The 25,729-nt window shown below is 47.7% G+C and overlaps 1 protein-coding gene across 2 annotated transcripts in view; it reads right to left on the reverse strand.

Moving 5' to 3' along the window:
* Window positions 1–21,441, reverse strand: part of ABCA2 (ATP binding cassette subfamily A member 2) — an 86,585-nt gene extending 65,144 nt beyond the window's left edge. For both annotated transcript variants that reach the window (XM_038767713.1, XM_038767714.1), the window contains exon 1: window positions 21,171–21,441. In XM_038767713.1, the coding sequence (XP_038623641.1) occupies window positions 21,171–21,236 (66 nt within the window). In that variant the 5' untranslated portion in view covers window positions 21,237–21,441. The remainder of the gene's footprint in view (window positions 1–21,170) is intronic.
* Window positions 21,442–25,729: the final 4,288 nt, after the last annotated feature.

Below are 25,729 nucleotides of genomic sequence, written 5' to 3' on the forward strand. Positions count from 1 at the left end.
GTCACACAGCTAAGAAGTGGCGGACCCGGGATTTGAACCCACGCCCTCTGACTCCAAAGCCCGGGCTCTTTCCACACTGAGCCACGCTGCTTCTCTACAGTGCTTAGAACAGTGCCAGCGCTTAGAACAGTGCTTTGCACATAGTAAGCGCTTAACAAATGCCATCATTATTATTATTATTATGTGCTAAACACTCGGCTAAGCACCGCGGGTGATAAACTATAACCAGACACAGCCCTGGTCGCACGCGGGACTTGCAGTTTAAGGGGATGGGACACGGCATCGAATCCCCGTTTTAACAGTGAGGAAACTGAGGCCCAGAGATTCATTTGATCGCATTTACTGAGCGCTTCCTGTGTGCAGAGCACTGTACTGAGCGCTTGGGAGAGTACGATACAAGAGCAAATAGACTCGTTCCCTGCCCACAGCGAGCTCACAGTCTAGAGGGGGGAACATCCATTGATGCTTTTAGACTGTGGGTAGGGACTGTCTCTATATGTTGCCAATTTGTACTTCCCAAGCAATTAGTACAGTGCTCTGCACACAGTAAGCGCTCAATAAATACGATTGATGACGATGTACGTAAATAACTAGGTGAATAAATAAAGCAATTACGGATATAAACATACGAGCTGACCCGTCCGAGGTCACCCAGCAGGTAAGCGGCTTGTCTCCCGGACCTGGACTCCTTCTACTAGTCAGTCAGTCAGTGGTTATCTATTGAGCGCTTACTGTGAGCAGGGCACTGTACTAAGCGCTTGGGCGAGTACAACAGAACAAATTTCCTGCCCACAGGGAGCTTAGAGGGGGAGACAGGCATTAATATATTTCCACTAGGCCACGCTGATTCAGTTCTGCCGGCCCCGGGCCCGGGGGGCTCCCGGACCCCCCAAACCTTCCCGCCGGCTACTGACAACGTGACCCAGTGGGCGGAGGCAGTGGGGAGCGAGCTGGACGCCCCCCAAAGAGCAGCGCTGGGCCCGGGCTCACTTCTCTGGGCCTCAGTTCCCTCATCTGTAAAATGGGGATGAAGACTGTGAGTCCCACGTGACCTGATCACCGTGTAACCTCCCCAGCGCTTAGAACAGTGCTTTGCACATAGTAGGCGCTTAATAAATGCCAGGATGGGAACCTTCTGAACGTATCTGCCCCTCTGGCATCCCTACAGAAGTTATGCACCTATATATATATATAAATTACATAATATAAATGACTCATTCATTCATAGTCACGTCTGTCTCCCGGGAGACTGAATCGAAGAATGGGGAGAGAAGACCCCGCAGCTTTCTTTTCTCATTAAGCGCCTATTACGGGTCACGGGTTCAAATCCCGGCTCCGCCAACTGTCAGCTGTGTGACTTTGGGCAAGTCACTTCACTTCTCTGGGCCTCAGTTACCTCATCTGCAAAAAGGGGATAATAATAATCTTCAGTTACCTCATCTGTAAAAAGGGGATAATAATAATAATAATAATGGCATTTATTATAGACTGAGCCCCACGGGGGACAACCTGATCAGCTTGGATCCTTCCCAGCGCTCAGAACAGTGCTTTGCACATAGTAAGCGCTTAACAGATGCCATCATTTATTTTTTATTTTATTTTCTGTATATAATACAGCCTAGCATACAAGCACTGGGGTAGACACAGGCTAACCAGGCTGGACACGGTCCAGGTCCCGCATGGAGCTCATCATCTCACTCGTCATTTTCCAGATGAGGTAACTGAGGCACAGAGAAGTGCAGTGACTGGCCCAAGATCACCCAGTAGACAACTGGTGGAGCCAGAATTAAGACTCAGGACTTTCTGATTCCCAGGCCTGGGTTCTAGTGCTGCTTTGCGGAATCTTTAGGGAACGGGGCAACAGTGTAGGCCGTCAGGAACCTCAGAGAAGCAGCGTGGCTCAGTGGAAAGAGCCCGGGCTTTGGAGTCGGAGGTCATGGGTTCGAATCCCACTCCGCCACATGTCTGCTGTGTGACCCTGGGCAAGTCACTTCACTTCTCTGAGCCTCAGTGACCTCATCGGGAAAATGGGGATTAAGACTGGGAGCCCCACGGGGGACAACCTGATCACCCTGGATCCCCCACCAGCGCTTAGAACAGTGCTCTGCACATAGTAAGCATGTAACAAATGCCATCATTATTATTATTATTATTCAGGGAAGGTGATGGCAGAGCAGGCCCTCTTGACCCTTCAGGGAAGATGGCGGCGGGGGGGACCAGGAACCGGGATGGATTTGCTCGAGGGAAAACGGAGGCGATGAGAAGGCTGCCCATTCGTCAGATGGAGAGCCGGGGGATCCCTGGCAGATGTTGGGTGTCTGTGAGTGTTTGTGTTGGGGGGGGGTCCACATGGCCCCACGCTTGCCAGGCCCCCTCCTCACCCTCCTGTGGCCCACCAGGAACAGCTGCCCCCCCCCCCACCGCTTCCTCCTGAGTGGGAAAACAGGCGTGACCGCATCTCCCTCAGTTGCCACGGCAACGGAGAGGCTGTTGTCATGGCAGCGGCGGCCTCCCGCTCCCTCCTGGCCCAGGCAAGCGGCTAGGCCCGCAACCCGCCGCTCCATAAAGTCTCCCCAGTGCTCCTCCCACCGCCATCCCATCTATTGTACTTCTCCAAACGTTTAGTACAGTGTTCTGCACACAGTAAGCGCTCAATACAGCCACCGGTTGACTACTTTAAAGGCATCAATCCACTCTCTCCTTCCTATTCTTCCCCGCTCCTCCTCTCCCACTCCATCCCAGCCCACACAGTTCGCTCCTCTAACACCAACCTACTCACTGTTCCTCGCTCTCACAAATTTTTTTTAAATGGAAGGTGTTATGTGCTTTTCCGTTGCCAGGCACTGTACTAAGCGCTGGGGTAGATACAAGATAATCAGGCTGGACACAGTCCCTGTCCCACCTGAGGCTCACAGTTTAACCAGGAGGGTGTAGGATCGAATCCCCATTTTACAGATGAGATGGCTGAGGCCCAGAGAAGTGAAATGACTTGCCTAAGGTCACACAGCAGACAAGTGCTCTGCACACGACTGTGAGCCCGTTATTGGGTAGGGACCGTCTCTAAATGTTGCTGACTTGCACTTCCCAAGCGCTTTGTACAGTGCTCTGCACACAGTAAGCACTCAATAAATAATAATAATAATAATGGCATTTATTAAGCACTTACTATGTGCAAAGCACTGTTCTAAGCGCTGGGGAGGTTACAAGGTGATCAGGTTGTCCCACGGGGGGCTCCCAGTCTTAATCCCCATTTTACAGATGAGGTAACAGAGGCACAGAGAAGTGAAGTGACTTGCCCAAAGTCACAAAGCTGACAATTGGCGGAGCCGGGGTTTGAACCTGTATATATGTATATATGTTTGTGCATATTCATTACTCTATTTATTTATTTATTTTACTTGTACATATCTATTCTATTTATTTTAGTTTGTTAATATGTTTGGTTTTGTTCTCTGTCTCCCCCTTCTTGACTGTGAGCCCACTGTTGGATAGGGACCATCTCTATGTGTTGCCAACTTGTACTTCCCAAGCGCTTAGGACAGTGCTCTGCACAGAGTAAGCGCTCAATAACTAAGACTGAATGAATGAATGAAAAGCCTGTTGGAGTTTGAGGGGAAAATGGTGGTGGTGGTGGGGGGGGGTTTCATTCATTCAATCGTATTTATTCATTCATTCGTGCATTCAATTGTATTTATTGAGCGCTTACTGTGTGCAGAGCACTGTACTAAGTGCTTGGGAAGTACAAGTTGGCAACACCTAGAGACGGTCCCTACCCAACAATCAATCATTCATATTTATTGAGCGCTTACTGTGTGCAGAGCACTGTACTAAGTGCTTGGGAAGTACAACTTGGCAACACCTAGAGACGGTCCCTACCCAACAATCAATCAATCAATCAATCATATTTATTGGGCACTTACTGTGTGCAGAGCACTGTACTAAGTGCTTGGAAAGTACAAGTTGGCAACACCTAGAGACGGTCCCTACCCAACAGTCAATCAATCAATCAATCATCAATCAATCAATCAATCAATCGTATTTATTGAGCGCTTACTATGTGCAGAGCACTGTACTAAGCGCTTGGGAAGTACAAATTGGCAACACATAGAGACAGTCCCTACCCAACAGTGGGCTCACAGTCTAAAAGGGGGAGACAGAGAACAGAACCAAACATACCAACAAAATAAAATAAATAGGATAGAAATGTACAAGTAAAATAAATAAATAAATAAAGAGTAATAAATATGTACCCAACAATCAATCATCAGTCAATCATATTTATTGAGCGCTGTGTGCAGAGCACTGTACTAAGCACTTGGGAAGTACAAGTTGGCAACACCTAGAGACGGTCCCTACCCATCAATCAATCAATCGTATTTATTGAGCGCTTACTGTGTGCAGAGCACTGTACTAAGCGCTTGGGAAGTACAGGTCGGCAACCTATAGAGACGGTCCCTACCCAACAACAGACTCACAGTGTAGAAGGGGGAGACAGACAACAAAACAAAACACGTGGACAGGTGTCAAGTCGATACCGTAATAAAAAATGAATATTAAAAAGACACCCCTCCGAGGAAGGGCAGAGGGGAGAGGGAGTGGGGTTCGGATCACGTCATGGAGGGTGGAGGAAAAGACGTGAGGAAATCGGGGGTCCGCCACCGGCTTCGGCCTTGTCTCCCCGAGGCCCGGTCGTTAACCGAGTCGGGGCGGGCAGGGGGCCGAGGCCTCTGCCTGGGCCTCGGCCGACGGAAAAGTTGGCACAGACGGGCACGGAGAGAGATGCCCAGTCAGCCGCTCAACCTGGGTGGGAACTGAGGCAGGGCCGCAGCTTCCGTCCGCCCACGGGGAGAGAGAGCCAGACACATGGCCAGGGGCCCGACGGGAGCCGCCGGGGCTTCCTACCTCACTGGGAGAGAGCCACTGTTGGGTAGGGACCGTCTCTATATGTTGCCAACTTGCACTTCCCAAGCGCTTAGTACAGGGCTCTGCACACAGTAAGCGCTCAATAAATACGATTGAATGAATGAATGAATGAGAGACTGACCCAAGGCTCGGTTGAAGTCACTCAGCCCCCGGCACATATGTGTATATCTGTCATTTATTTATTTATTCACTTATTTCATCATCATCAATCAATTGAATGAATGAATGAATGTGTATATCTGTCATTATTTATTTATTCACTTATTTATCTATATTAATGTAGGTTTGCCCCTCTGGACTGTAAGCTCATCGTGAGACCTTCCCAAACTGAGCCCCCCACTTACCTCCGTCCCCTCCCCACAGCACCTGGATATATGTATATATGTTTGTATGGATTTATTACTCGATTTATTTTATTTGTACATATTTATTCTATTTATTTTATTTTGTTAATATGTTTTGTTTCGTTCTCCGTCTCCCCCTTCTAGACTGTGAGCCCGCTGTTGGGTAGGGACCATCTCTATATGTTGCCGACTTGGACTTCCCAAGCGCTTAGTACAGTGCTCTGCACACGGTAAGCGCTCAATAAATATGATTGAATGAATGAATGAATGTGTACTCGATTTATGTATTTATTTTATTTGTACATATCTATTCTATTTATTTTGTTAATATGTTTTGTTTCGTTCTCTGTCTCCCCCTTCTAGACTGTGAGCCCGCTGTTGGGTAGGGACCGTCTCTATATGTTGCCAATTTGGACTTCCCCAGTGCTTAGTACAGTGCTCTGCACACAGTAAGCGCTCAATAAATATGATTGAATGAATGAATGTGTACTCGATTTATTTATTTTATTTGTACATATTTATTCTATTTATTTTATTTTGTTAATATGTTTTGTTTCGTTCTCTGTCTCCCCCTTCTAGACTGTGAGCCCGCTGTTGGGTAGGGACCGTCTCTAGATGTTGCCAACTTGTACTTCCCAAGCGCTTAGTACGGTGCTCTGCACACAGTAAGCGCTCAATAAATATGATTGAATGAATGAATGAATGTGTATATCTGTCATTATTTATTTATTCACTTATTTATCTATATTAATGTAGGTTTGCCCCTCTGGACTGTAAGCTCATCGTGAGGCCTTCCCAGACTGAGCCCCCTCCTTACCTCCTTCCCCTCCCCACAGCACCTAGATATATGTATATATGTTTGTACGGATTTATTACTCTATTTATTTTATTTGTACATATTTATTCTATTTATTTTATTTTGTTAATATGTTTTGTTTTGTTCTCTGTCTCCCCCTTCTAGACTGTAAGCCCACTGTTGGGTAGGGACCGTCTCTAGATGTTGCCAACTTGGACTTCCCAAGCACTTAGTACAGTGCTCTGCACACAGTAAGCGCTCAATAAATATGATTGAATGAATGAATGAATCTGTTTGTTGCTATATTGTACTCTCCCAAGCGCTTAGTACAGTGCTCGGCACGCAGTAAACACTCAGTAAATACGATTGAATGAATAATAATAATAATGGCATTTATTAAGCGCTTACTACGTGCAAAGCACTGTTCTAAGCACTGGCGATCAGGATGTCCCACAGGGGACTCACAGTCTTAATCCTGTGATTAATCCTTAATTAAATCCTTAATCATTTGACAGATGAGGGAACTGTGGCCCAGAGAAGTTAAGTGACTTGCCCAAAGTCACACAGCTGACAACTGGCAGAGCCGGGATTTGAACCCATGACCTCCGACTCCAAAGCCCGGGCTCTTTCCACTGAGCCACGCTGCTTCTCTCGCCACGCTGCTTCTAGTAATATTAATAATTGCGGCATTTGTTAAGCACTTAATGTATGATAATAATAATTACAGTGCTTAATCAATCGTATTTATTGAGCGCTCACTGTGTGCACAGCACTGTACCAAGCGCTTGGGAAGTCCAAGCTGGCAACATCTAGAGACGGTCCCTACCCAACAGTGGGCTCACAGTCTAGAAGGGGGAGACAAAGAACAAAATAAAACATATTATTTCCCCCCTTCTAGACTGTGAGCCCACTGTTGGGTAGGGACTGCCTCTATATGTTGCCAACTTGTACTTCCCAAGCGCTTAGTACAGTGCTCTGCACACAGTAGGCGCTCAATAAATGCGATTGATGATGATGATGATGACGGTCTCTATCTGTTGCCAACTTGTACTTCCCAAGCGCTTAGTACAGTGCTCTGCACACAGTAAGCGCTCAATAAATACGATTGATTGATTGATTGATATTAACAAAATATAATAAATAGAATAGATATGTACAAGTCAAATAAATAAATAAATAGAGTAATAAATACTCTGTGCCAAGCACTGTTCTAAATGATGGGGTCACACAGCTGACAGGCGGTGGAGCCGGGATTAGAACCCAGGTCCTTCTGATTCCCAGGCCCGGGCTCTAGCCACCACGCCACGCTGCCCTAAGCGACGGGGTAGATCCGAGCTAATCAGATCCGACGTGAGTCTCACAGTCTAAATAGGAGACAGAACAGGTACTGAACCCCCATTTCGCGGATGAGGGAACTGAGGCCCAGAGAAGTGGTCACAAGCAGGTAAGAAGGCTGACCCCTTCTCCGGGTACATATTTTTGTATATATGTATATATGGTTGTACATATTTATTACTCTATTTATTTATTTATTTATTTTGCTTGTACATATCTATCCTATTTATTTTACTTTGTTAGTACGTTTGGTTTTGTTCTCTGTCTCCCCCTTTTAGACTGTGAGCCCGCTGTTGGGTAGGGACTGTCTCTAGATGTTGCCAGTTTGTACTTCCCAAGCGCTTAGTACAGCGCTCTGCACATAGTAAGCGCTCAATAAATACGATTGATGATGATGATGATGATGATGTATATATGTCTGTACATATTTATTACTCTATTTATTTATTTTACTTGTACATATCCATCCTATTTATTTTATTTTGTTAGTATGTTTGGTTTTGTTCTCTGTCTCCCCCTTTTAGACTGTGAGCCCGCTGTTGGGTAGGGACTGTCTCTAGATGTTGCCAGTTTGTACTTCCCAAGCGCTTAGTACAGTGCTCTGCACATAGTAAGCGCTCAATAAATACGATTGATGATGATGATGATGATGATGTATATATGTCTGTACATATTTATTACTCCATTTATTTTACTTGTACATATCTATCCTATTTATTTTATTTTGTTAGTATGTTTGGTTTTGTTCTCTGCCTCCCCCTTTTAGACCGTGAGCCCACTGTTGGGTAGGGACTGTCTCTAGATGTTGCCAGTTTGTACTTCCCAAGCGCTTAGTACAGTGCTCTGCACATAGTAAGCGCTCAATAAATACGATTGATGATGATGATGATGATAGTAAGCGCTCAACAAATACGATTGATGATATTTACGGCCTCTCAGGGTCGCAACTGGAGAGTTTCCAGTCCTCTACCAGTCTCGGCTCCGGGAGGGAGAGTCAAGCGGAGGCCCGTCCAGTCCATTCCGAGCTTGGGAACTGGCTCCAAGTCAAAATTCCCCTGTGCGGAGAGAGTCGAGGGCGGAGACTCGAGTTTTCCGCGCGGAAGGAGGCGATGGTAACCCGCTTCCGGATTTTGACCAAGGAAACGCCACGGATCCACTACCGGAACGACCGCGGTTGGAAGTGGGGCATCTCTCCCAGAATGGCGTCGCTATGGGTCGGACACGACTCGACAGCATAGGACAAAAACAACAACAAATTGTCGTACCGTACTCTCCCAAGCGCACAGCACAGTGCTCTGCAAACGGTAAGCGCTCAATAAATACGACAGAACGAACGAATGCTTGACCAAGGTGGCCATCACTTCTCTCTGGACCTCAGTTTCCCCATCTGCAAATCACCAAGCCTCAATTTCCCCTACAAGCCCTGGAAAATGAGATGAGGAAGGAGGTAGATGTCCATTCAAATCCCCCTAGCTCATTCAATCGTATTTATTGAGCACTTACTGTGTGCAAGGTACTGTACTAAGCGCTTGGAAAGTACAATTCATGGGCAGGGATTTTGTCTACTAACTCTTTTGTGTTCTTCCAAGTGCTCAGTAAAGTGCTCTGCGCAAACTAGCCTGTAAGCTCCTTATGGGCAGGGATCATGATAATAATAATTATGGTATTTATTAAGCACTTCTTATGTGCCAAGCACTGTTCTAAGCGCTGGGGTGGATACGAGCAAATCGGGTTGGACAAAGTCCCTACCCCATATGGGGCTCAGGCACTTAATCCCCATTTTACAGGTGATGTAACTGAGACACTAAGTGAAGTGACTTGCCCAGGGTCACACAGAAGACAAGTGACGGAGCTGGGATCATGCCTACTAACTCCAGGACAATGTTCAGCACATATTAATAATTATAATGTGTATATTATACATAATTGTACACAATAAAATTATATTCATAATATATTTAAATAATATATTCAATATTAAATAATTAATAATAATAAACAATCATTTACAATAAATAATAAACGATGATAAATAATAAATAATTATTATAAATAATAATAATGACATTTAATAATATAAATAATTAATAATATATTTTATTATGTGTTATATATGATAGATTTATATTATATTTACATATTATATATAATTTATAACATTATCACATGTTATATGTGATATATTATAACAATAATATATATTGTTATATATTATATATAATATATTGATAATAATCATAATAATGCTGATGGTATTTGTTAAGCGCTTACTGGATTACAGCCTGGATCCTGGATTAGAACTCACGTCCTCTGACTCTCAAGCCTGGGCTCTTTCTGTAACCTCCTCCTGGGCAGGGATCATGCCTGCTAACTCCCTTGTACTCTCCCAAGCGTTTAGTACAGCGCTCCGCACACAGTAAGCGCTCAATAAATGATTGGTTGAAGGGGGCACTGATTCCACAGCTGATTCCAGAGCGAAAGGGGGAAATCCCATCACCTGCCGGAAAGACGGGGACGGGGATCCTTGTATACCTGTATATATGTTTGTACATATTTATTACTCTATTTATTTATTTATTTTACTTGTACATATCTATTCTATTTATTTTATTAATACGTTTTGTTTTGTTCTCTGTCTCCCCCTTCTAGACTGTGAGCCCACTGTCGGGTAGGGACCGTCTCTATATGTTGCCAACTTGGACTTTCCAAGCGCTTAGTACAGTGCTCTGCACACAGTAAGCGCTCAATAAATATGATTGATTGATTGATTGACCCTTGCAAAGACATTCGCTCTGCAGTTCCCTGCAAGAAATCATCGCCCGCCCCTTGCCCGGAGGAGTTATTTAGCTTTCCAACCCATGGGACTCATCAGCTGCCTTGGACTAAGTCCCCAAGCAGGCCCGGGACTACGTTAATGATGCGGAGAGCGCTGCCGCATCATTCTCATCCCGCTGGGTGACCTTGGACAAATCACTTCACCTCTCTGGGCTCCAATCTTGTCCCGCATTAAGTGGGGAGAAAGACTCTCTCCCCAACGTATTTTTTGCCTCCTCGCCTCTAGCCCGAGCGGGTCGGACGGCAAATTCCTGTTCCCCGACCAGATCTCACCTGGGACGCTCCCGACAAAATAATAATAATAATGATGATGGCATTTATTAAGCGCTTACTATGTGCAAAGCACTGTTCTAATCCATCAATCATATTTATTGAGCGCTTACTATGTGCAGAGCACTGTACTAAGCGCTTGGGAAGTACAAATTGGCAACATATAGAGACGGTCCCTACCCAACGGTGGGCTCACAGTCTAAAAGGGGGAGACAGAGAACAAAACCAAACATACTAACAAAGTAAAATAAATAGAATAGATATGTACAAGTAAAATAAATAAATAAATAAATAAATAGAGTAATAAATATGTACAAACATATATACATATATACAGTTCTAAGCGCTGGGATGCCCCGGCCTCGGTCTAGGTGCAGCTTAGGGGGCTCTGGGAATTGGACGCCCGGTTCGGTGGGCCGGGTTTTACTAGCGTTGGCGGGGGGAGACCCCTGACCCATGGGCTGTGGCCAGGGGCAGGGACTCTGGGGGGCTGTGGGGAGGCAGGGGATAATAATAATAATAATAATAATAATAATAATAATAATAATAATAATAATAATGGCATTTGTTAAGCGCTTACTATGTGCAAAGCACTGTTCTAAGCGCTGTGGGGGATACCAGGTGATCAGTTTGCCCCACGTGGGGCTCACAGTGTTCATCCCCATTTTACAGATGAGGTAACTGAGGCTCCGAGAATAATAATAATAATAATAATAATAATAATAGCATTTACTAAGCGCTTACTATGTGCAAAGCACTGTTCTAAGCACTGGGGAGGTTACACGGTGATCAGGTTGTCCCACAGGGGGCTCACAGTCTTAATCCCCATTTTGCAGATGAAGTAACTGAGGCTCAGAGAAGTTAAGTGACTTGCCCACAGTCACACAGCTGGCAATTGGCAGGGCCGGGATTTGAACCCACGACCTCCGACTCCAAAGCCCGGGCTCTTTCCACTGAGCCATGCTGCTTCTCGTGTTGTCCCACGTGGGGCTCCCCCTTTTAAGTTAAGTGACTTGCCCAAGGTCACACAGCAGACATGTGGGGGAGCCGCGATTCGAACCCATGACCTCTGACTCCAAAGCCCAGGCTCTTTCCACTGAGCCACGCTGCTTCTCTAATGAGGGATGAGGCAGAGATGCCCTCCAACCCTCGGGATGCCAGGCAGTTGCCCCAGCCCAGTTCTAACCACCTCCGACCCCTCTTGGCCTCCGAGGTGGGACGCGAATGGGCCCCGTTAAGGTTTGTAGGTATCTGTTACATCCTTATATTGTACTCTCTCCAGCGCTTAGTACAGTGCTTTGCTCTCTGTAAGCGCTCAATAAATACGACTGATTGACTGACAGCCTCCTCTCCCCGGATCCTCCCATCACCTGCTAGGCCAGCGCGGCGGACAGGGCCTGCTCTGTCCGGTCTCCTTGTCATCATCATCATCATCATCATCAATCGTATTTATTGAGCGCTTACTATGTGCAGAGCACTGTACTAAGCTCTTGGGAAGTACAAATTGGCAACATATAGAGACAGTCCCTTCGCCTGGAGTCAAAGGTAGCCAGTCTGCCTCTACCTCCTAATAATAATAATAATGATGGCATTTATTAAGCGCTTACTATGTGCAAAGCACTGTTCTAAGCGCTGGGGAGGTTACAAGGTAATCAGGCTGTCCCGCATGGGGCTCACAGTCTTCATCCCCATTTTACAGATGAGGTAACTGAAGCACAGAGACGTTAAGTGACTTGCCCGAAGTCACACAGCTGACAAGTGGCAGAGCTGTGACCATCACCATCTTTTAGACTGTGAGCCCACTGTTGGGTAGGGACTGTCTCTATATGTTGCCAATTTGTACTTCCCAAGCGCTTAGTACAGTGCTCTGCACATAGTAAGCGCTCAATAAATACGATTGATGATGATCATCATCACCGCTGTCAGATCCCTACCCTCCCCTCTACAAAACTCTCCTGGAAGCCGCCTCCTCCAGGAGCAACGTGGCCTAGTGGATAGCGCCCGGGCCAGAGGGTCAGGAGGACCTGGGTTCTAATCCCGGCTCCTCCACCCGTCTGCTGTGCGGCGTTGGGCAAGCCGCTTAACTTCTCTGGGCCTCTGTTTCCTCATCTGTAAAATGGGATTGAGATTGTGAGCCTCATGTGGAACAGGGACCTTATTCACCCTGACTAGTTTAGTAATGATGGTATTTGTTAAGCGCTTACTATGTGCAAAGCACCGTTCCTGTATGCAAACCAGGGCTTAGTAGAGTACCTGGCACATAGTAAGCACTTAAAAAATACCATTAAAAATGGGGGGTGCCCTTCCCCACAAAAACTTCACCTCTCAGTCATGTCAACCCCTCAGCCACCTAAATTATAATTATATATGCATCATTATATATTATATGATAATTATAATAATAAATTATAATTATTGTGGTACCTGTTAAGCGCTCTGTGCAAAGCAATCTACTAGCGCTGGGTTACATACAAGATAATCAAGGCCCCCACGAGGCTCACAGTCTGAGAAGGATGTAAAACAGATACTGAATTCCCATAGAGGAGGTAACCAAGGCAGTGAAATAATAATAATAATGATGATGGCATTTGTTAAGCGCTTACTATGTGCAAAGCACTGTTCTTGTATGTATACCAGTGCTTAGTAGAGTACCTGGCACATAGTAAGCACTTAATAAATACCATTAAAAATTGGGGAGGCCATTCCCACAAAAACTTCACCTCTCAGTCATGTCAACCCCTCAGCCACCTAAATATATAATTATTGTGGTATCTGTTAAGCGCTCTGTGCAAAGCAATCTACTAGTGCTGGGTTACATACGCGAAAATCAAGGCTTCCATGGGGCTCACAGTCTGAGAAGGATGTAAAACAGATACTGAATTCCCACAGAGGAGGTAACCAAGGCAGTGAAATAATAATAATAATAATGATGGCATTTGTTAAGCGCTTACTATGTGCAAAGCACTGTTCTTGTATGTATACCAGTGCTTAGTAGATTACCTGGCACATAGTAGGCACTTAATAAATACCATTAAAAATTGGGGAGGCCATTCCCACAAAAACTTCACCTCTCTTAGTCATGTCAACCCCCCCTCAGCCACCTAAATATATAATTATTGTGGTATCTGTTAAGCGCTCTGTGCAAAGCAATCTACTACCGCTGGGTTACATACAAGATAACCAAGGCTCCCACGGGGCGCTCAGTCTGAGAAGGATGTAAAACAGATACTGAATTCACACAGAGCAGGTAACCAAGGCAGTGAAATAATAATAATAATGATGATGGCATTTGTTAAGCGCTTACTATGTGCAAAGCACTGTTCTTGTATGTATACCAGTGCTTAGTTGAGTACCTGGCACATAGTAAGCACTTAATAAATACCATTAAAAATGGGGGGGCCCTCCCACAAAAACTTCACCTCTCTTAGTCATGTCAACGCCCCCCCAGCCACCTAAATATATAATTATTGTGGTATCTGTTAAGCGCTCTGTGCAAAGCAATCTACTACCGCTGGGTTACATACAAGATAACCAAGGCTCCCACGGGTCGCTCAGTCTGAGAAGGATGTAAAACAGATACTGAATTCCCACAGAGCAGGTAACCAAGGCAGTGAAATAATAATAATAATGATGATTGCATTTGTTAAGCGCTTACTATGTGCAAAGCACTGTTCTTGTATGTATACCAGTGCTTAGTTGAGTACCTGGCACATAGTAAGCACTTAATAAATACCATTAAAAATTGGGGGGGGGGGGGCATTCCCCACAAAAACTTCACCTCTCTTAGTCATGTCAACCCCTCAGCCACCTAAATTTATAATTATTGTGGTATCTGTTAAGCACTCTGTGCAAAGCAATCTACTAGCGCTGGGTTACATACAAGATAACCAAGGCTCCCACGGGTCGCTCAGTCTGAGAAGGATGTAAAACAGATACTGAATTCCCACAGAGCAGGTAACCAAGGCAGTGAAATAATAATAATAAGATGGCATTTGTTAAGCGCTTACTATGTGCAAAGCACTGTTCTAAGCGCTGGGGAGGACACAGGGTGATCAGGTTGTCCCACAGGGGCTCACAGTCAATCCCTATTTTACAGATGAGGTAACTGAGGCACAGAGAAGATAAGTGACTTGTCCAAGGTCACACAGCAGGTAAGGAGAAGAGCTGGGATCAGAGCCTCTGACCCTCAGGCCTGTATTCTTTCCACTTCACCACGCTGCAGGGGGCCGCCCTTGCCCCGAGGCTCTGGGATGCAGACCCTAAGACCCCCGTATTATTCCCTGGATAGCAGAAGGGGAAGGGGAGAGCTCCTGAACTAGGAAGGAGGAAGCTCTTGGAAGTGTCCAGTCAACAGACGCGCTCCCTGCCCTCAAAGAGTCGACAGTCTACTGTGGGCTGACCTCTTGGGAGAGTCCAGTAGTCAGTGAACATGACCACCGTCCCCTACTGCGTGCAAAGCACTGTGCTGAGCACTGGGGAGAGCCTAGTTGTCAGCAGATACGAAGTTCAGCTCTCAGAGAAGCTTTTCAACCAAAACTGCTGGTGGGAGGCGTCTCAGTCAGAGCCCAAGGCCGCCGTTTCCTTGGGGTCTTCGGGAAGGGGAAAGGAGGGGATGCTGGCTCCCACGGAGACTGGAAGTCTTCTCCCTGCTGCCCCAGCCCTTCTCCGAGCTGCGACAGCTGGACCAATCAATCAATCGTATTTATTGAGCGCTTACTGCGTGCAGAGCACTGTACTAAGTGCTTGGGGACCATAGGGAAACAAGCACTTGTCTGGGCCAGGGCCTCCGGAGAGAGGCCGGACCCTCCTGGGGGGCAACGTGATGGGGGAGGCTCACCCATGGGACCCCTAAGGCCTGGGGGTTCAGGAGGCAGGGCTGAGGAGACCCCGGGGAGACCCTGGACCAGCGGCCTGGATGCGGGCAGAGAAACTCCCTCTCCCCCAAAAGGAACGTGGCTCTGAGGGGCTTCCTTCTCCAGTGGGCCCAGGGGGCTTCGAGCCTCAATCAAGCCTCAAAAAGAAAGAAAAAGAAAGGAAAAGAAAGAAAAAGGAAAAGAAAAAAAGACGAGGGAAGAGAAAAAGAAAGGAAAGGAAAAAGAAAGGGAAAGGAAAAGAAACAGAAAGGAAAAGAAAAAAGGAAAAGAAGGGAAAAGAAAAAGGAAAAGAAGGGGAAAGAAAAAGAAAGGAAAATGGAAAAGAAAGGAAAGAAGAGGAAAAGATAGGAAAAGAAAAAGAGGAAAAGAATCAATCAACACGTGCAGAGCCCCTGACATCATCATCATCATCATCAATCGTATTTATTGAGCGCTTACTATGTGCAGAGTACTGTACTAAGTGCTTGGGAAGTACAAATTGGCAACATATAGAGACAATCCCTACCCAACAGTGGGCTCACAGTCTAAAAGGGGGAGACAGAGAACTAAACCAAACATACTAACAAACTAAAGTAAATAGAATATATATGTACAAGTAAAATAAATAGAGTAATAAATATGTACAAACATATATACATATATACAGGTGCTGTGGGGAAGGGAAGGAGGTAAGATGGGGGGATGGAGAGGGGGGCGAGGGGGAGAGGAAGGAAGGGGCTCAGTCTGCTAACCACTAATCCCTTTTCAACGACATTCCTGGGGATCTGGAAAGCTGGGTTCTATGAGTCCCCTTCACCCTCACCCTTTCGCACTGGGTGACTCAGTTTCTCCACCCTCCTGTGTAGAGGCATTCTGCGAGAGGGAGAGCCCCTGCCTCCCACCCCCCTGGACCCCCTGGACTGTGATCCCGGGGGGCAGCTCTGTGGGGGAGCCCCCACCTCAGAATAACTCAGGTTGGAGAAGGCCACAACCCATCACAGGGATGTACGGGAGAGCGGGAGGAGGAAGAGGAGGCTGCGGTGAAAAACCCCTCCCCTCCCTACACCTCTCCCCTTCCCTGTTCCCTGCCTTCAGCCCAACGTGAACTCATCTGGCACCCAAGACAAGGCCCGAACCAAGCAGCTCTGGATTTATTATTATTATTATTATTATTATTATTATTATAGCATTTATTAAGCACTTACTATGTGCAAAGCACTGTTCTAACCACTGGGGAGGTTACAAGGCGATCAGGTTGTCCCACGGGGGACTCACAGTCTTAACCCCCATTTTACGGATGAGGTCACTGAGGCACAGAGAAGTTAAGTGACTTGCCCAAAGTCACACAGCCGACAGCTGGTGGAGCCGGGATCTGAACCCCTGATCTCTGACTCCAAAGCCCGGGCTCTTTCCACTGAGCCGTGCTGCTTAATGGTATTTGTTAAGCGCTTACTATGTGCCAGGCACAGTACTATGCAGTGGGGGAGATAATAATTATTGCATTTGTTAAGCGCTTACTATGTGCCAGGCACAGTATGATGCAGTGGGGGGAGATAATAATAATAATAATGATGGTATTTGTTAAGCGCTTACTATGTGCCAGGCACAGTACAATGCAGTGGGGGAGATAATAATAATAATAATGATGGTATTTGTTAAGCGCTTACTATGTGCCAGGCACAGTACTATGCAGTGGGGGGAGATAATAATAATTATTGTATTTGTTAAGTGCTTACTATGTGCCAGGCACAGCACTATGCAGTGGGGGGAGATAATAATTATTGTATTTGTTAAGCGCTTACTATGTGCCAGGCACAGTATGATGCAGTGGGGGAGATAATAATTATTGTATTTGTTAAGCACTTACTATGTGCCAGGCACAGTACGATGCAGTGGGGGAGATGATGATAATAATAATAATGATGGTATTTGTTAAGCGCTTACTATGTGTCAGGCACAGTACTATGCAGTGGGGGGAGATAATAATAATTATTGTATTTGTTAAGCGCTTACTATGTGCCAGGCACAGTATGATGCAGTGAGGGAGATAATAATTACTGTATTTGTTAAGCACTTACTACATGCCAGGCACAGTACGATGCAGTGGGGGAAATGATGATAATAATAATAATGATGGTATTTGTTAAGTGCTTACTATGTGCCAGGCACAGTACTATGCAGTGGGGGGAGATAATAATAATTATTGTATTTGTTAAGCGCTTACTATGTGCCAGGCACAGTATGATGCAGTGGGGGAGATAATAATTACTGTATTTGTTAAGCACTTACTACATGCCAGGCACAGTACAATGCAGTGGGGGAGATAATAAAATAATAATGATGGTATTTGTTAAGCGCTTACTATGTGCCAAGCATTGTTCTAAGCACTAGGGAAGTTACAAGGTAATCAGATCGTCCTATGTAGGGCTCACAGTCTTCATCCTCATTTTAAAGATGAAAGAACTGAGGCACAGAGAAGTGACTTGCCCAAGGTCACACAGCAGATAAGTGGCGGAGTCGGGATTAGAACCCACGTCCTCTGACTCCTGGGCCCATGGTCTTGCTTCTAAGCCATGCTGCTTCTCTAACGAGCTAATAAGATAACAAACTAATCAGATTGGGCTTGGGGACTCATGGGGCTCATAGTCTTAATGCCCGTTTTATGAGGTAACATCATCATCATCATCATCAATCATATTTATTGAGCGCTTACTATGTGCAGAGCACTGTACTAAGCGCTTGGGAAGTACAAATTGGCAACATATAGAGACAGTCCCTACCCAACAGTGGGCTCACAGTCTAAAAGGGAACAGGCACAGAGAAGTTAATAATAATAATTGTGGTACTTATTAAGCACTTACTATGTGCCAGGCACTGTAGTAACCGCCGGGGTGGATATGAGGAAATCATCATCATCATCATCAATCGTATTTATTGAGCGCTTACTATGTGCAGAGCACTGTACTAAGCGCTAGGGAAGTACAAATTGGCAACATATAGAGACAGTCCCTACCCAACAGTGGGCTCACAGTCTAAAAGGGGGAGACAGAGACCAAACATACTAACAAAATAAAATAAATAGAATAGATATGTACAAATAAACTAAATAAATAAATAAATAAATAAAAATAGAGTAAAAAAATATGTACAAACATATATATACATATACAGAAATCAGGTTGGACACAGTCCCTGTCCCACATGGGGCTCACGGCCTCAATCCCCATTTTACAGATGAGGGAACCGAGGCCCAGAGAAGTCAAGTGAGTGGCCCAGGATCACGCAGCAGACAAGTGGCGGGGCCGGGATTGGAACCCATGACCTTCTGACTCTCAGGCCGCTCCGGACTGCCTTCCGCCCCGACACCCGACGGAAGGGGGTCCTCTCTGCTAGACCCCTCCAACCCCAAACTTGGGGTTCTAGGGCCGAAACCGCCTCCTCGGCCTCCAGCGTGCAGCCAGGGGGTTGTGCCCAAGCCCTGGCACTGCCACACTTGGGTTTGCCTCCAGCAAGGGTTTTGGGGGGGACGGGGGGACGACGATGACACCGTGCATCGCAGTTATGACCCACATACAAGATGGACAGCCTATTATTAGACACATCCGGATGGCCTGTCAGGACAGCGGGTTCGCAACTGAAGCTCGCCGCTGCAGGAACTGAGAAGGACGCTCCGGCTCAGGGCCGCGGCGGGGGTGGGTGGGCCCTGTGGGGAGGGGGCTTGCCCTCTTCGGCCTCAAGATGGGCTGGACGGGGTAGTTTCAGATTTTCAGAGACCCCCCAACTTCCCTGCGGGCCTGAATTTGGCACCCGTGACTTCCGAAAGCAGGGCTGGGTGGGACTGATGTAGGCCAGGGTGGTCTTGGTCTGGGGAAAGGACCCCTTCCTTCCTCCTACTCTGAGCAGGGAGACCCCCAGGAGAAGTGTGTGGGGGGGGAATCCTAGCATCCAGGCAGGAGCTGGAGGCCAGGCCCCCATCCCTGAGAGGGCTAGAGGGAAGGATGGAAGGGAGAAAGAGAGAGGAAGAAAGGATGCAGGGAGGGAGAGGAGAGGTGAGGGAGGGAGGAAGATGAAATCATTCCTATCCCAAGCTAGCCCTTTCGCCCTGGAGTTTGCCACCCTTGACAAGGCATGACGGAGTGGGTTCACCGCCCCCCCCTCCCCGCAACCCGTTCCCAACGGGAAGAGCCTCTAGAATAATAATAATAATGTTGGTATTTGTTAAGCGCTTACTATGTGCAAAGCACTGTTCTAAGCGCTGGGGAGGTTACAAGGTGATCAGGTTGTCCCACGGCTGGGGGCTCACAATTTTAATCCCCATTTTACAGATGAGGTAACTGAAGCACAGAGAAGTGAAATGACTTGCCCAAAGTCCCACAGATGACAGCTGGCGGAGCTGGGATTTGAACCCATGACCTCTGACTCCAGAGCCCGGGCTCTTCCCACTGAGCCACGCTGCTTCTAGAAGTGGGAGGGAAGGCCAGGGCTTAATAAGTACAATAATAACAATGATGGTATTTGTTAAGCGCTTACAATGTGCCAAGCCACTGTTCTAACTAATAATTGTGGTATTTATTCAGTGCTTTCTACGTGCCAAACAATGCACTAAACGCTGGGTCAGATGATACAAGCTGAGCAGGTCGGCCACAGTCCCTGTCCCACAGGGGATTCACACACTAAGAGGGCCACTTGTACTTCCCAAGCGCTTAGTCCAGTGCTGTGCACACAGTAGGAGCTCAATAAATACGACTGAATGAATGAACAAGAGGGAGGGAGAACAGGTTTTGAATCCCCATTTTGCAGGCGAGGAAACTGAGGCCCAGAGTAGCGCAGTGACTTCCCCAAGGTCACGGGTTTCGCCTGGTTTTTCCCACCAGGGCCCCCCAGCTTCTGCAGGGGTAGAGAGGGGGGATCCCTCCCACTTGGTCCCCTTGAGGATGCTCCTTAAGCGCTGACTTTGTGCCAACAGCTGTGCTAAGCGCTGAGGTCGGTATAGTATCGTCAGATGGACGGGACGGTCAATGCTTAACCGACCCTCCCACCCCGGGTGATGGCCCTAGGCCGGTCCCACCTCCCCTGAACCCCTCACCCCTCTCAGGCCTGACCCCCAGTATTCCCAGGCTCCCCTGCCACGAAACTCCTGGCATGCCTGGATCCCAACTCCTCGCATTCCCGGATCCCCGCTCCTGACACCCCTCCATCCCCAACACCAATCCCACCTCACCGCCAGCCCCCCCATCAAAGAAATGACTCCTCCACCGCCGGCCCACCCCCCAATCCTCATCACCCCTCCACCCCAGGGCCCCCCATCAACTCCCCATCCCTGAGCCCCCCATCCTCCTCCTCCTCCATCCCGCCCCTTTCCATATCACTCCCTATCCCCAGGCTTCCCATCCCCTTCCCCCAGCCCAGCCCCCACGTCCCCCTCTCCCCCAGGTTTGCCCCCTCCTCCACTTCCATCCCGCCCCCTCCCACGTCCCCTTCTCCCCCCAATCCCTCCCATCATTACCTTCCCCCAGCCCAGCCCACCCCACGACCTCCCCTCCCCCAGGCTCGCCCCATCCCCCTCCTCCATCCCGCCCCCTCCCACGCCTCCTTCTCCCCCCGATCCCTCCCATCCCCCTCCTCCATCCCGCCCCCTCCCACGCCTCCTTCTCCCCCCGATCCCTCCCAACCCCCCCGCTTCCCACGTCCCCTTCTCCCCCCGATCCCTCCCATCATTACCTTCCCCCAGCCCAGCCCACCCCCCTCCTCCATCCCAGTCTCCCCCAGATGACCCTCCACCCCTGAGCCCCCCCTCCATCCCGCCCCGCTCACCGGGCTGCGCCGCTTCAGCGTCACGTTCTTCCAGAGCAGGAGATGCAGCTGGTGGAGGAACCCCATGATGGGGGGATCCCGGGGGGTCCCGTGTGTCTCTGTCCGTCCGTCCGTCCGGGTCAGCGGCGCCGGGCTCCCCGCGGGGCGCTCCCCCAGGCCCGCCGGGCCCCGGACCCCCGATTCCGCCGCATCACCCGGCTCGGCTCGGTTCGGCTCGGTTGAATCCGGTTGGGCCCGGTCCGGTTGGGCCCCGATCCGGTCCGGTCCGGTCCAGCCGTGTCGGAAAACGGAGCCCAGGCGGCCGAAGGACCAGGAGGGGGCGTGGCCTGAAGGGCGAGACCGGAGCCGTCGTCCGCGCTGATTGGCCGGGCCGCAACACCACGCCGCGCTGATTGGCCGGGCCGCAACACCACGCCGCGCTGATTGGACGCGCCGCAACACCACGCCGCGCTGATTGGCCGGGCCGACACTCCGCGCCACGCCCCCTCTTAAAGGAGCCGCCCCGCCTCAGCCCGGGGCGGGACGGACAGAGGCCGCTCGCACCTTCAATCCCCGTGTCACAGAGGAGGAAATCCGTTCATTCAATCGTATTTATTGGGCGCCTACTATGTGCGGAGCACTGGCCTAAGCGCTTGGGAAGGACAAGTCGGCAACATATAGGGACGGTCTCTAACCAGCAGCGGGCTCCGAAATCGAGGCCCACTCATTCAGCGCTTGGCACATAATAAGCGCTTAACAAATGCCATCACTATTATCATTATTCAGTCACCCAATCGTATTTATTGAGCGCCTACTGTGTGCGGAGCACTGCACTAAGCGTTTGGAATGAAGTACAAGTCGGCAACACATAGAGACGGTCCCTACCCAACAACGGGCTCGCAGGCTAGAAATCGAGGCCCATCCATTCCAGCGCTTGGCACATAGTAAACGCTTAACAAATGCCATCAGTATTACCATTATTCAGTCATTCAATCGTATTTATTGAGCGCCTACTGTGTGCGGAGCACTGCACTAAGCGTTTGGAATGAAGTACAAGTCGGCAACATAGAGAGAAGGTCACTACCCAACAGCGGGCTAGAAATCGAGGACCATTCATTCAGCGCTTGGCACATAATAAGCGCTTAACAAATGCCATCACTACTATCATTATTCAGTCATTCAGTCGATTTATTGAGCGCCTACTGTGTGCGGAGCACTGCACTAAGCGTTTGGAATGAAGTACTAGTCAGCAACATAGAGAGACGGTCCCTACTCAACAGCGGGCTAGAAATCGAGGCCCATCCATTCCAGCGCTTGGCACATAGTAAGCGCTTAACAAATGCCATCAGTATTACCATTATTCAGTCATTCAGTCGTATTTATTGAGCGCCTACTGTGTGCGGAACACTGCACTAAGCGTTTGGAATGAAGTACAAGTCGGCAACATAGAGAGACGGTCCCTACCCAACAGCGGGCTAGAAATCGAGGACCATTCATTCCAGCGCTTGGCACATAGTAAGCGCTTAACAAATGCCATCAGTATTACCATTATTCAGTCATTCAGTCGTATTTATTGAGCGCCTACTGTGTGCGGAACACTGCACTAAGCGTTTGGAATGAAGTACAAGTCGGCAACATAGAGAGACGGTCCCTACCCAACAGCGGGCTAGAAATCGAGGACCATTCATTCCAGCGCTTGGCACATAGTAAGCGCTTAACAAATGCCATCAGTATTACCATTATTCAGTCATTCCGTCGTATTTATTGAGCGCCTACTGTGTGCGGAGCACTGCACTAAGCGTTTGGAATGAAGTACAAGTCGGCAACATAGAGAGACGGTCACTACCCAACAGCGGGCTAGAAATCGAGGACCATTCATTCAGCGCTTGGCACATAGTAAGCGCTTAACAAATGCCATCACTATTATCATTATTCAGTCATTCAATCATATTTATTGAGTGCCTACTGTGTGCGAAGCACTGCACTAAGCGTCTGGAAAGAAGTACAAGTCGGCAACATAGCGGGACAGTCCCTACCCAACAGCGGGCTAGAAATCGAGGCCCATTCATTCAGCGCTTGGCACATAGTATGCGCTTAGCAAATGCCATCATTTTAATCATTATTCAGTCATTCAATCGTATTTACTGAGCGCTTACTGTGTGCGGAGCACTGCACTAACCGTTCGGAATAGAAGTACAATTCGGCAGCAGATAGAGACAATCCCTACCCAATAACAGGCTCACAGTCTAGAAGGGGGGAGACAAGACAGTGAAACAAAACCAGGAGACAGGTGCCAAGAGCAATCAGTGGAAAGAGGCCGGGCTTGGCAGTCAGAGGTCGTGGGTTCTAATCCTGGCTCCGCCACATGTCTACTGTGGGACTTTGGGTAAGTCACTTCACTTCTCTGGGCCTCAGTGACCTCATCTGGAAAATGGGGATGAAGACTGTGAGCCCCACGTGGGACAATCTGATTCCCCCTTTTAGACCGTGAGCCCACTGCTGGGTAGGGACTGTCTCTATATGTTACCAACTTGTACTTCCCAGGCGCTTAGTACAGTGCTCTGCACACAGTAAGCGCTCAAGAAATACAATTGATGATGATGATGATAAGGCTTTGAACAGTGCATCACACATAGTAAGCGCTTAACAAATGCCATCATTATTATTATTATTATTATTAAGTGGGGGACATGACATGAGGAGGGAGGGTGTTCCAAGCCAGAAGGAAGATGTGAGCGAGAGATCAGTGGTAAGATAGATGAGATCGACGTACGGTGAGTAGGTTGGCATCAGAGGAGCGAAGTACTTGGGCTGGGTTGTAAGAAGGAAATCAGGGAGGTAAATTGGGAGGGGGTGAAGTGATTGAGTGATTTAAAGCCGGCAGAAAGGAGTTTCTGAGGTGGCCCTGGAAGTTCTTGAGGAGCGGGGAAACAGGGACTGAATGATTTTGTAGAAAAATGATCCAGGCGGCAGAGTGAAGTGGGGAGGGACAGGAAGCCGGGAGGTCAGCGAGGAGGCCGATACAGCAATCAAAGCCGGACAGGACGAGTGCTTGGATTAATGTGTAGCAGTTTGGATGGGGAGGAAAAGGTGGATTTTAGCGATGTTGTGAATGTTTAACAGACAGGATTTGGTGACAGATTGAATATGTGGGTTGAATGAGAGAGATGAGTCGAGCATAATGCCAAGGTTACGGGCTTGCGAGGCTATCTATAGTGATGGGAACGATAGGAGTAGGCTGGCATTTGGGGGGGAAGCTGAGGAGTTCTGTTTTGGATGTTTATCTCTTCCGGAAAATAGGGATGAAGACCATTAGCCCCACTTGGGATACGGACTGTGTCCAACCTGATTAGCTCCTGGCTACCCCACATAGTAAGAACTTAACAAATATTATTTAAAAAAAAAAAAAAGACCTGATCTAGGGTTGTGTTATCCACACTCAGAAAGTCTTAGCGCTCTTCAGATTGGCAACGCTCAGGGCTTTCCGAGATCTCGGGGGGAATAATAATAATAATGTTGGTAAACAAAAACAACAACTTCGCCACCCATCCGGGAGACCCCCGGTTGGTCTGTGATGCGCCTTTAAGTTAGAGGATCTGTACAGGATCCCAAAAATTCTGATGCCAGCGAAAGATCCTTTTTTTATTATTACAATTATGATTGATGCTAATTAAAAATGATAATAATTGTGGTATTTTGTAAGCACTTACTATATGCCAAGCGCTGTACTAAATGCTGGGTAGATACAAGATAACTGGGTTAGGCAGGGTCCCTGTCTCACACAGAGATAAAAGTCAAAGCAATAATGATAATAATAATAATTATGGTATTGGTTAAGCGCTTACTATGTGCCCAGCACTGTACTAAATACTGGGTTAGGAAGGGTTCCTGTCTCGCACAGGGCTAAAATAATAATAATAATGGCATTTATTAAGGGCTTACTATGTGCAAAGCACTGTTCTAAGCACTAAGGAGGTAACAAGGTGATCAGGTGGTCCCACGGGGGGCTCACAGTCTTAATCCCCATTTACAGATAAGGTCACTGAAGCACAGAGAAGTGAAGTGACTTGCCCAAAGTCACACAGCTGACAATTGGTGGAGGTGGGATTAGAACCCATGACCTCTGACTCCCAAGCCCGGACTCTTTCCACTGAGCCATGCTGCTTCTCTAGCGTAAAAGTCTAATTAATGATAATAATAATAATAATAATAATAATAATAATAATAATGGTATTTGTTAAGTGCTTACTATGTGCCAAGCACTGTACTAAATGCTGGGTAGAGACACGATAATGGGGTTAGGCAGGGTCCCTGTCTCACATGGGGCTAAAAGTCCAAGTAATAATAATAATTATAATAATTACAATAATTATGGTATTTCTTAATCACTTACTATGTGCCAAGCACTGTTATAAGCGCTGGGGTAGATACAAGGTAATCAGGTTGCCCCACGTGGGGCTCACAGTCTTAATCCCCATTTCACAGAGGAGGTCACTGAGGCCCAGAGAAGTTACGTGGCTTGCCCAAAGTCACACAGCAGACAAGTGGCAGAGCCGGGATTAGAACCCGCGTCCTCTGGC

This window comes from Tachyglossus aculeatus, chromosome 27 (assembly GCF_015852505.1).
Source record: "Tachyglossus aculeatus isolate mTacAcu1 chromosome 27, mTacAcu1.pri, whole genome shotgun sequence".
NCBI lineage: Eukaryota > Metazoa > Chordata > Mammalia > Monotremata > Tachyglossidae > Tachyglossus > Tachyglossus aculeatus.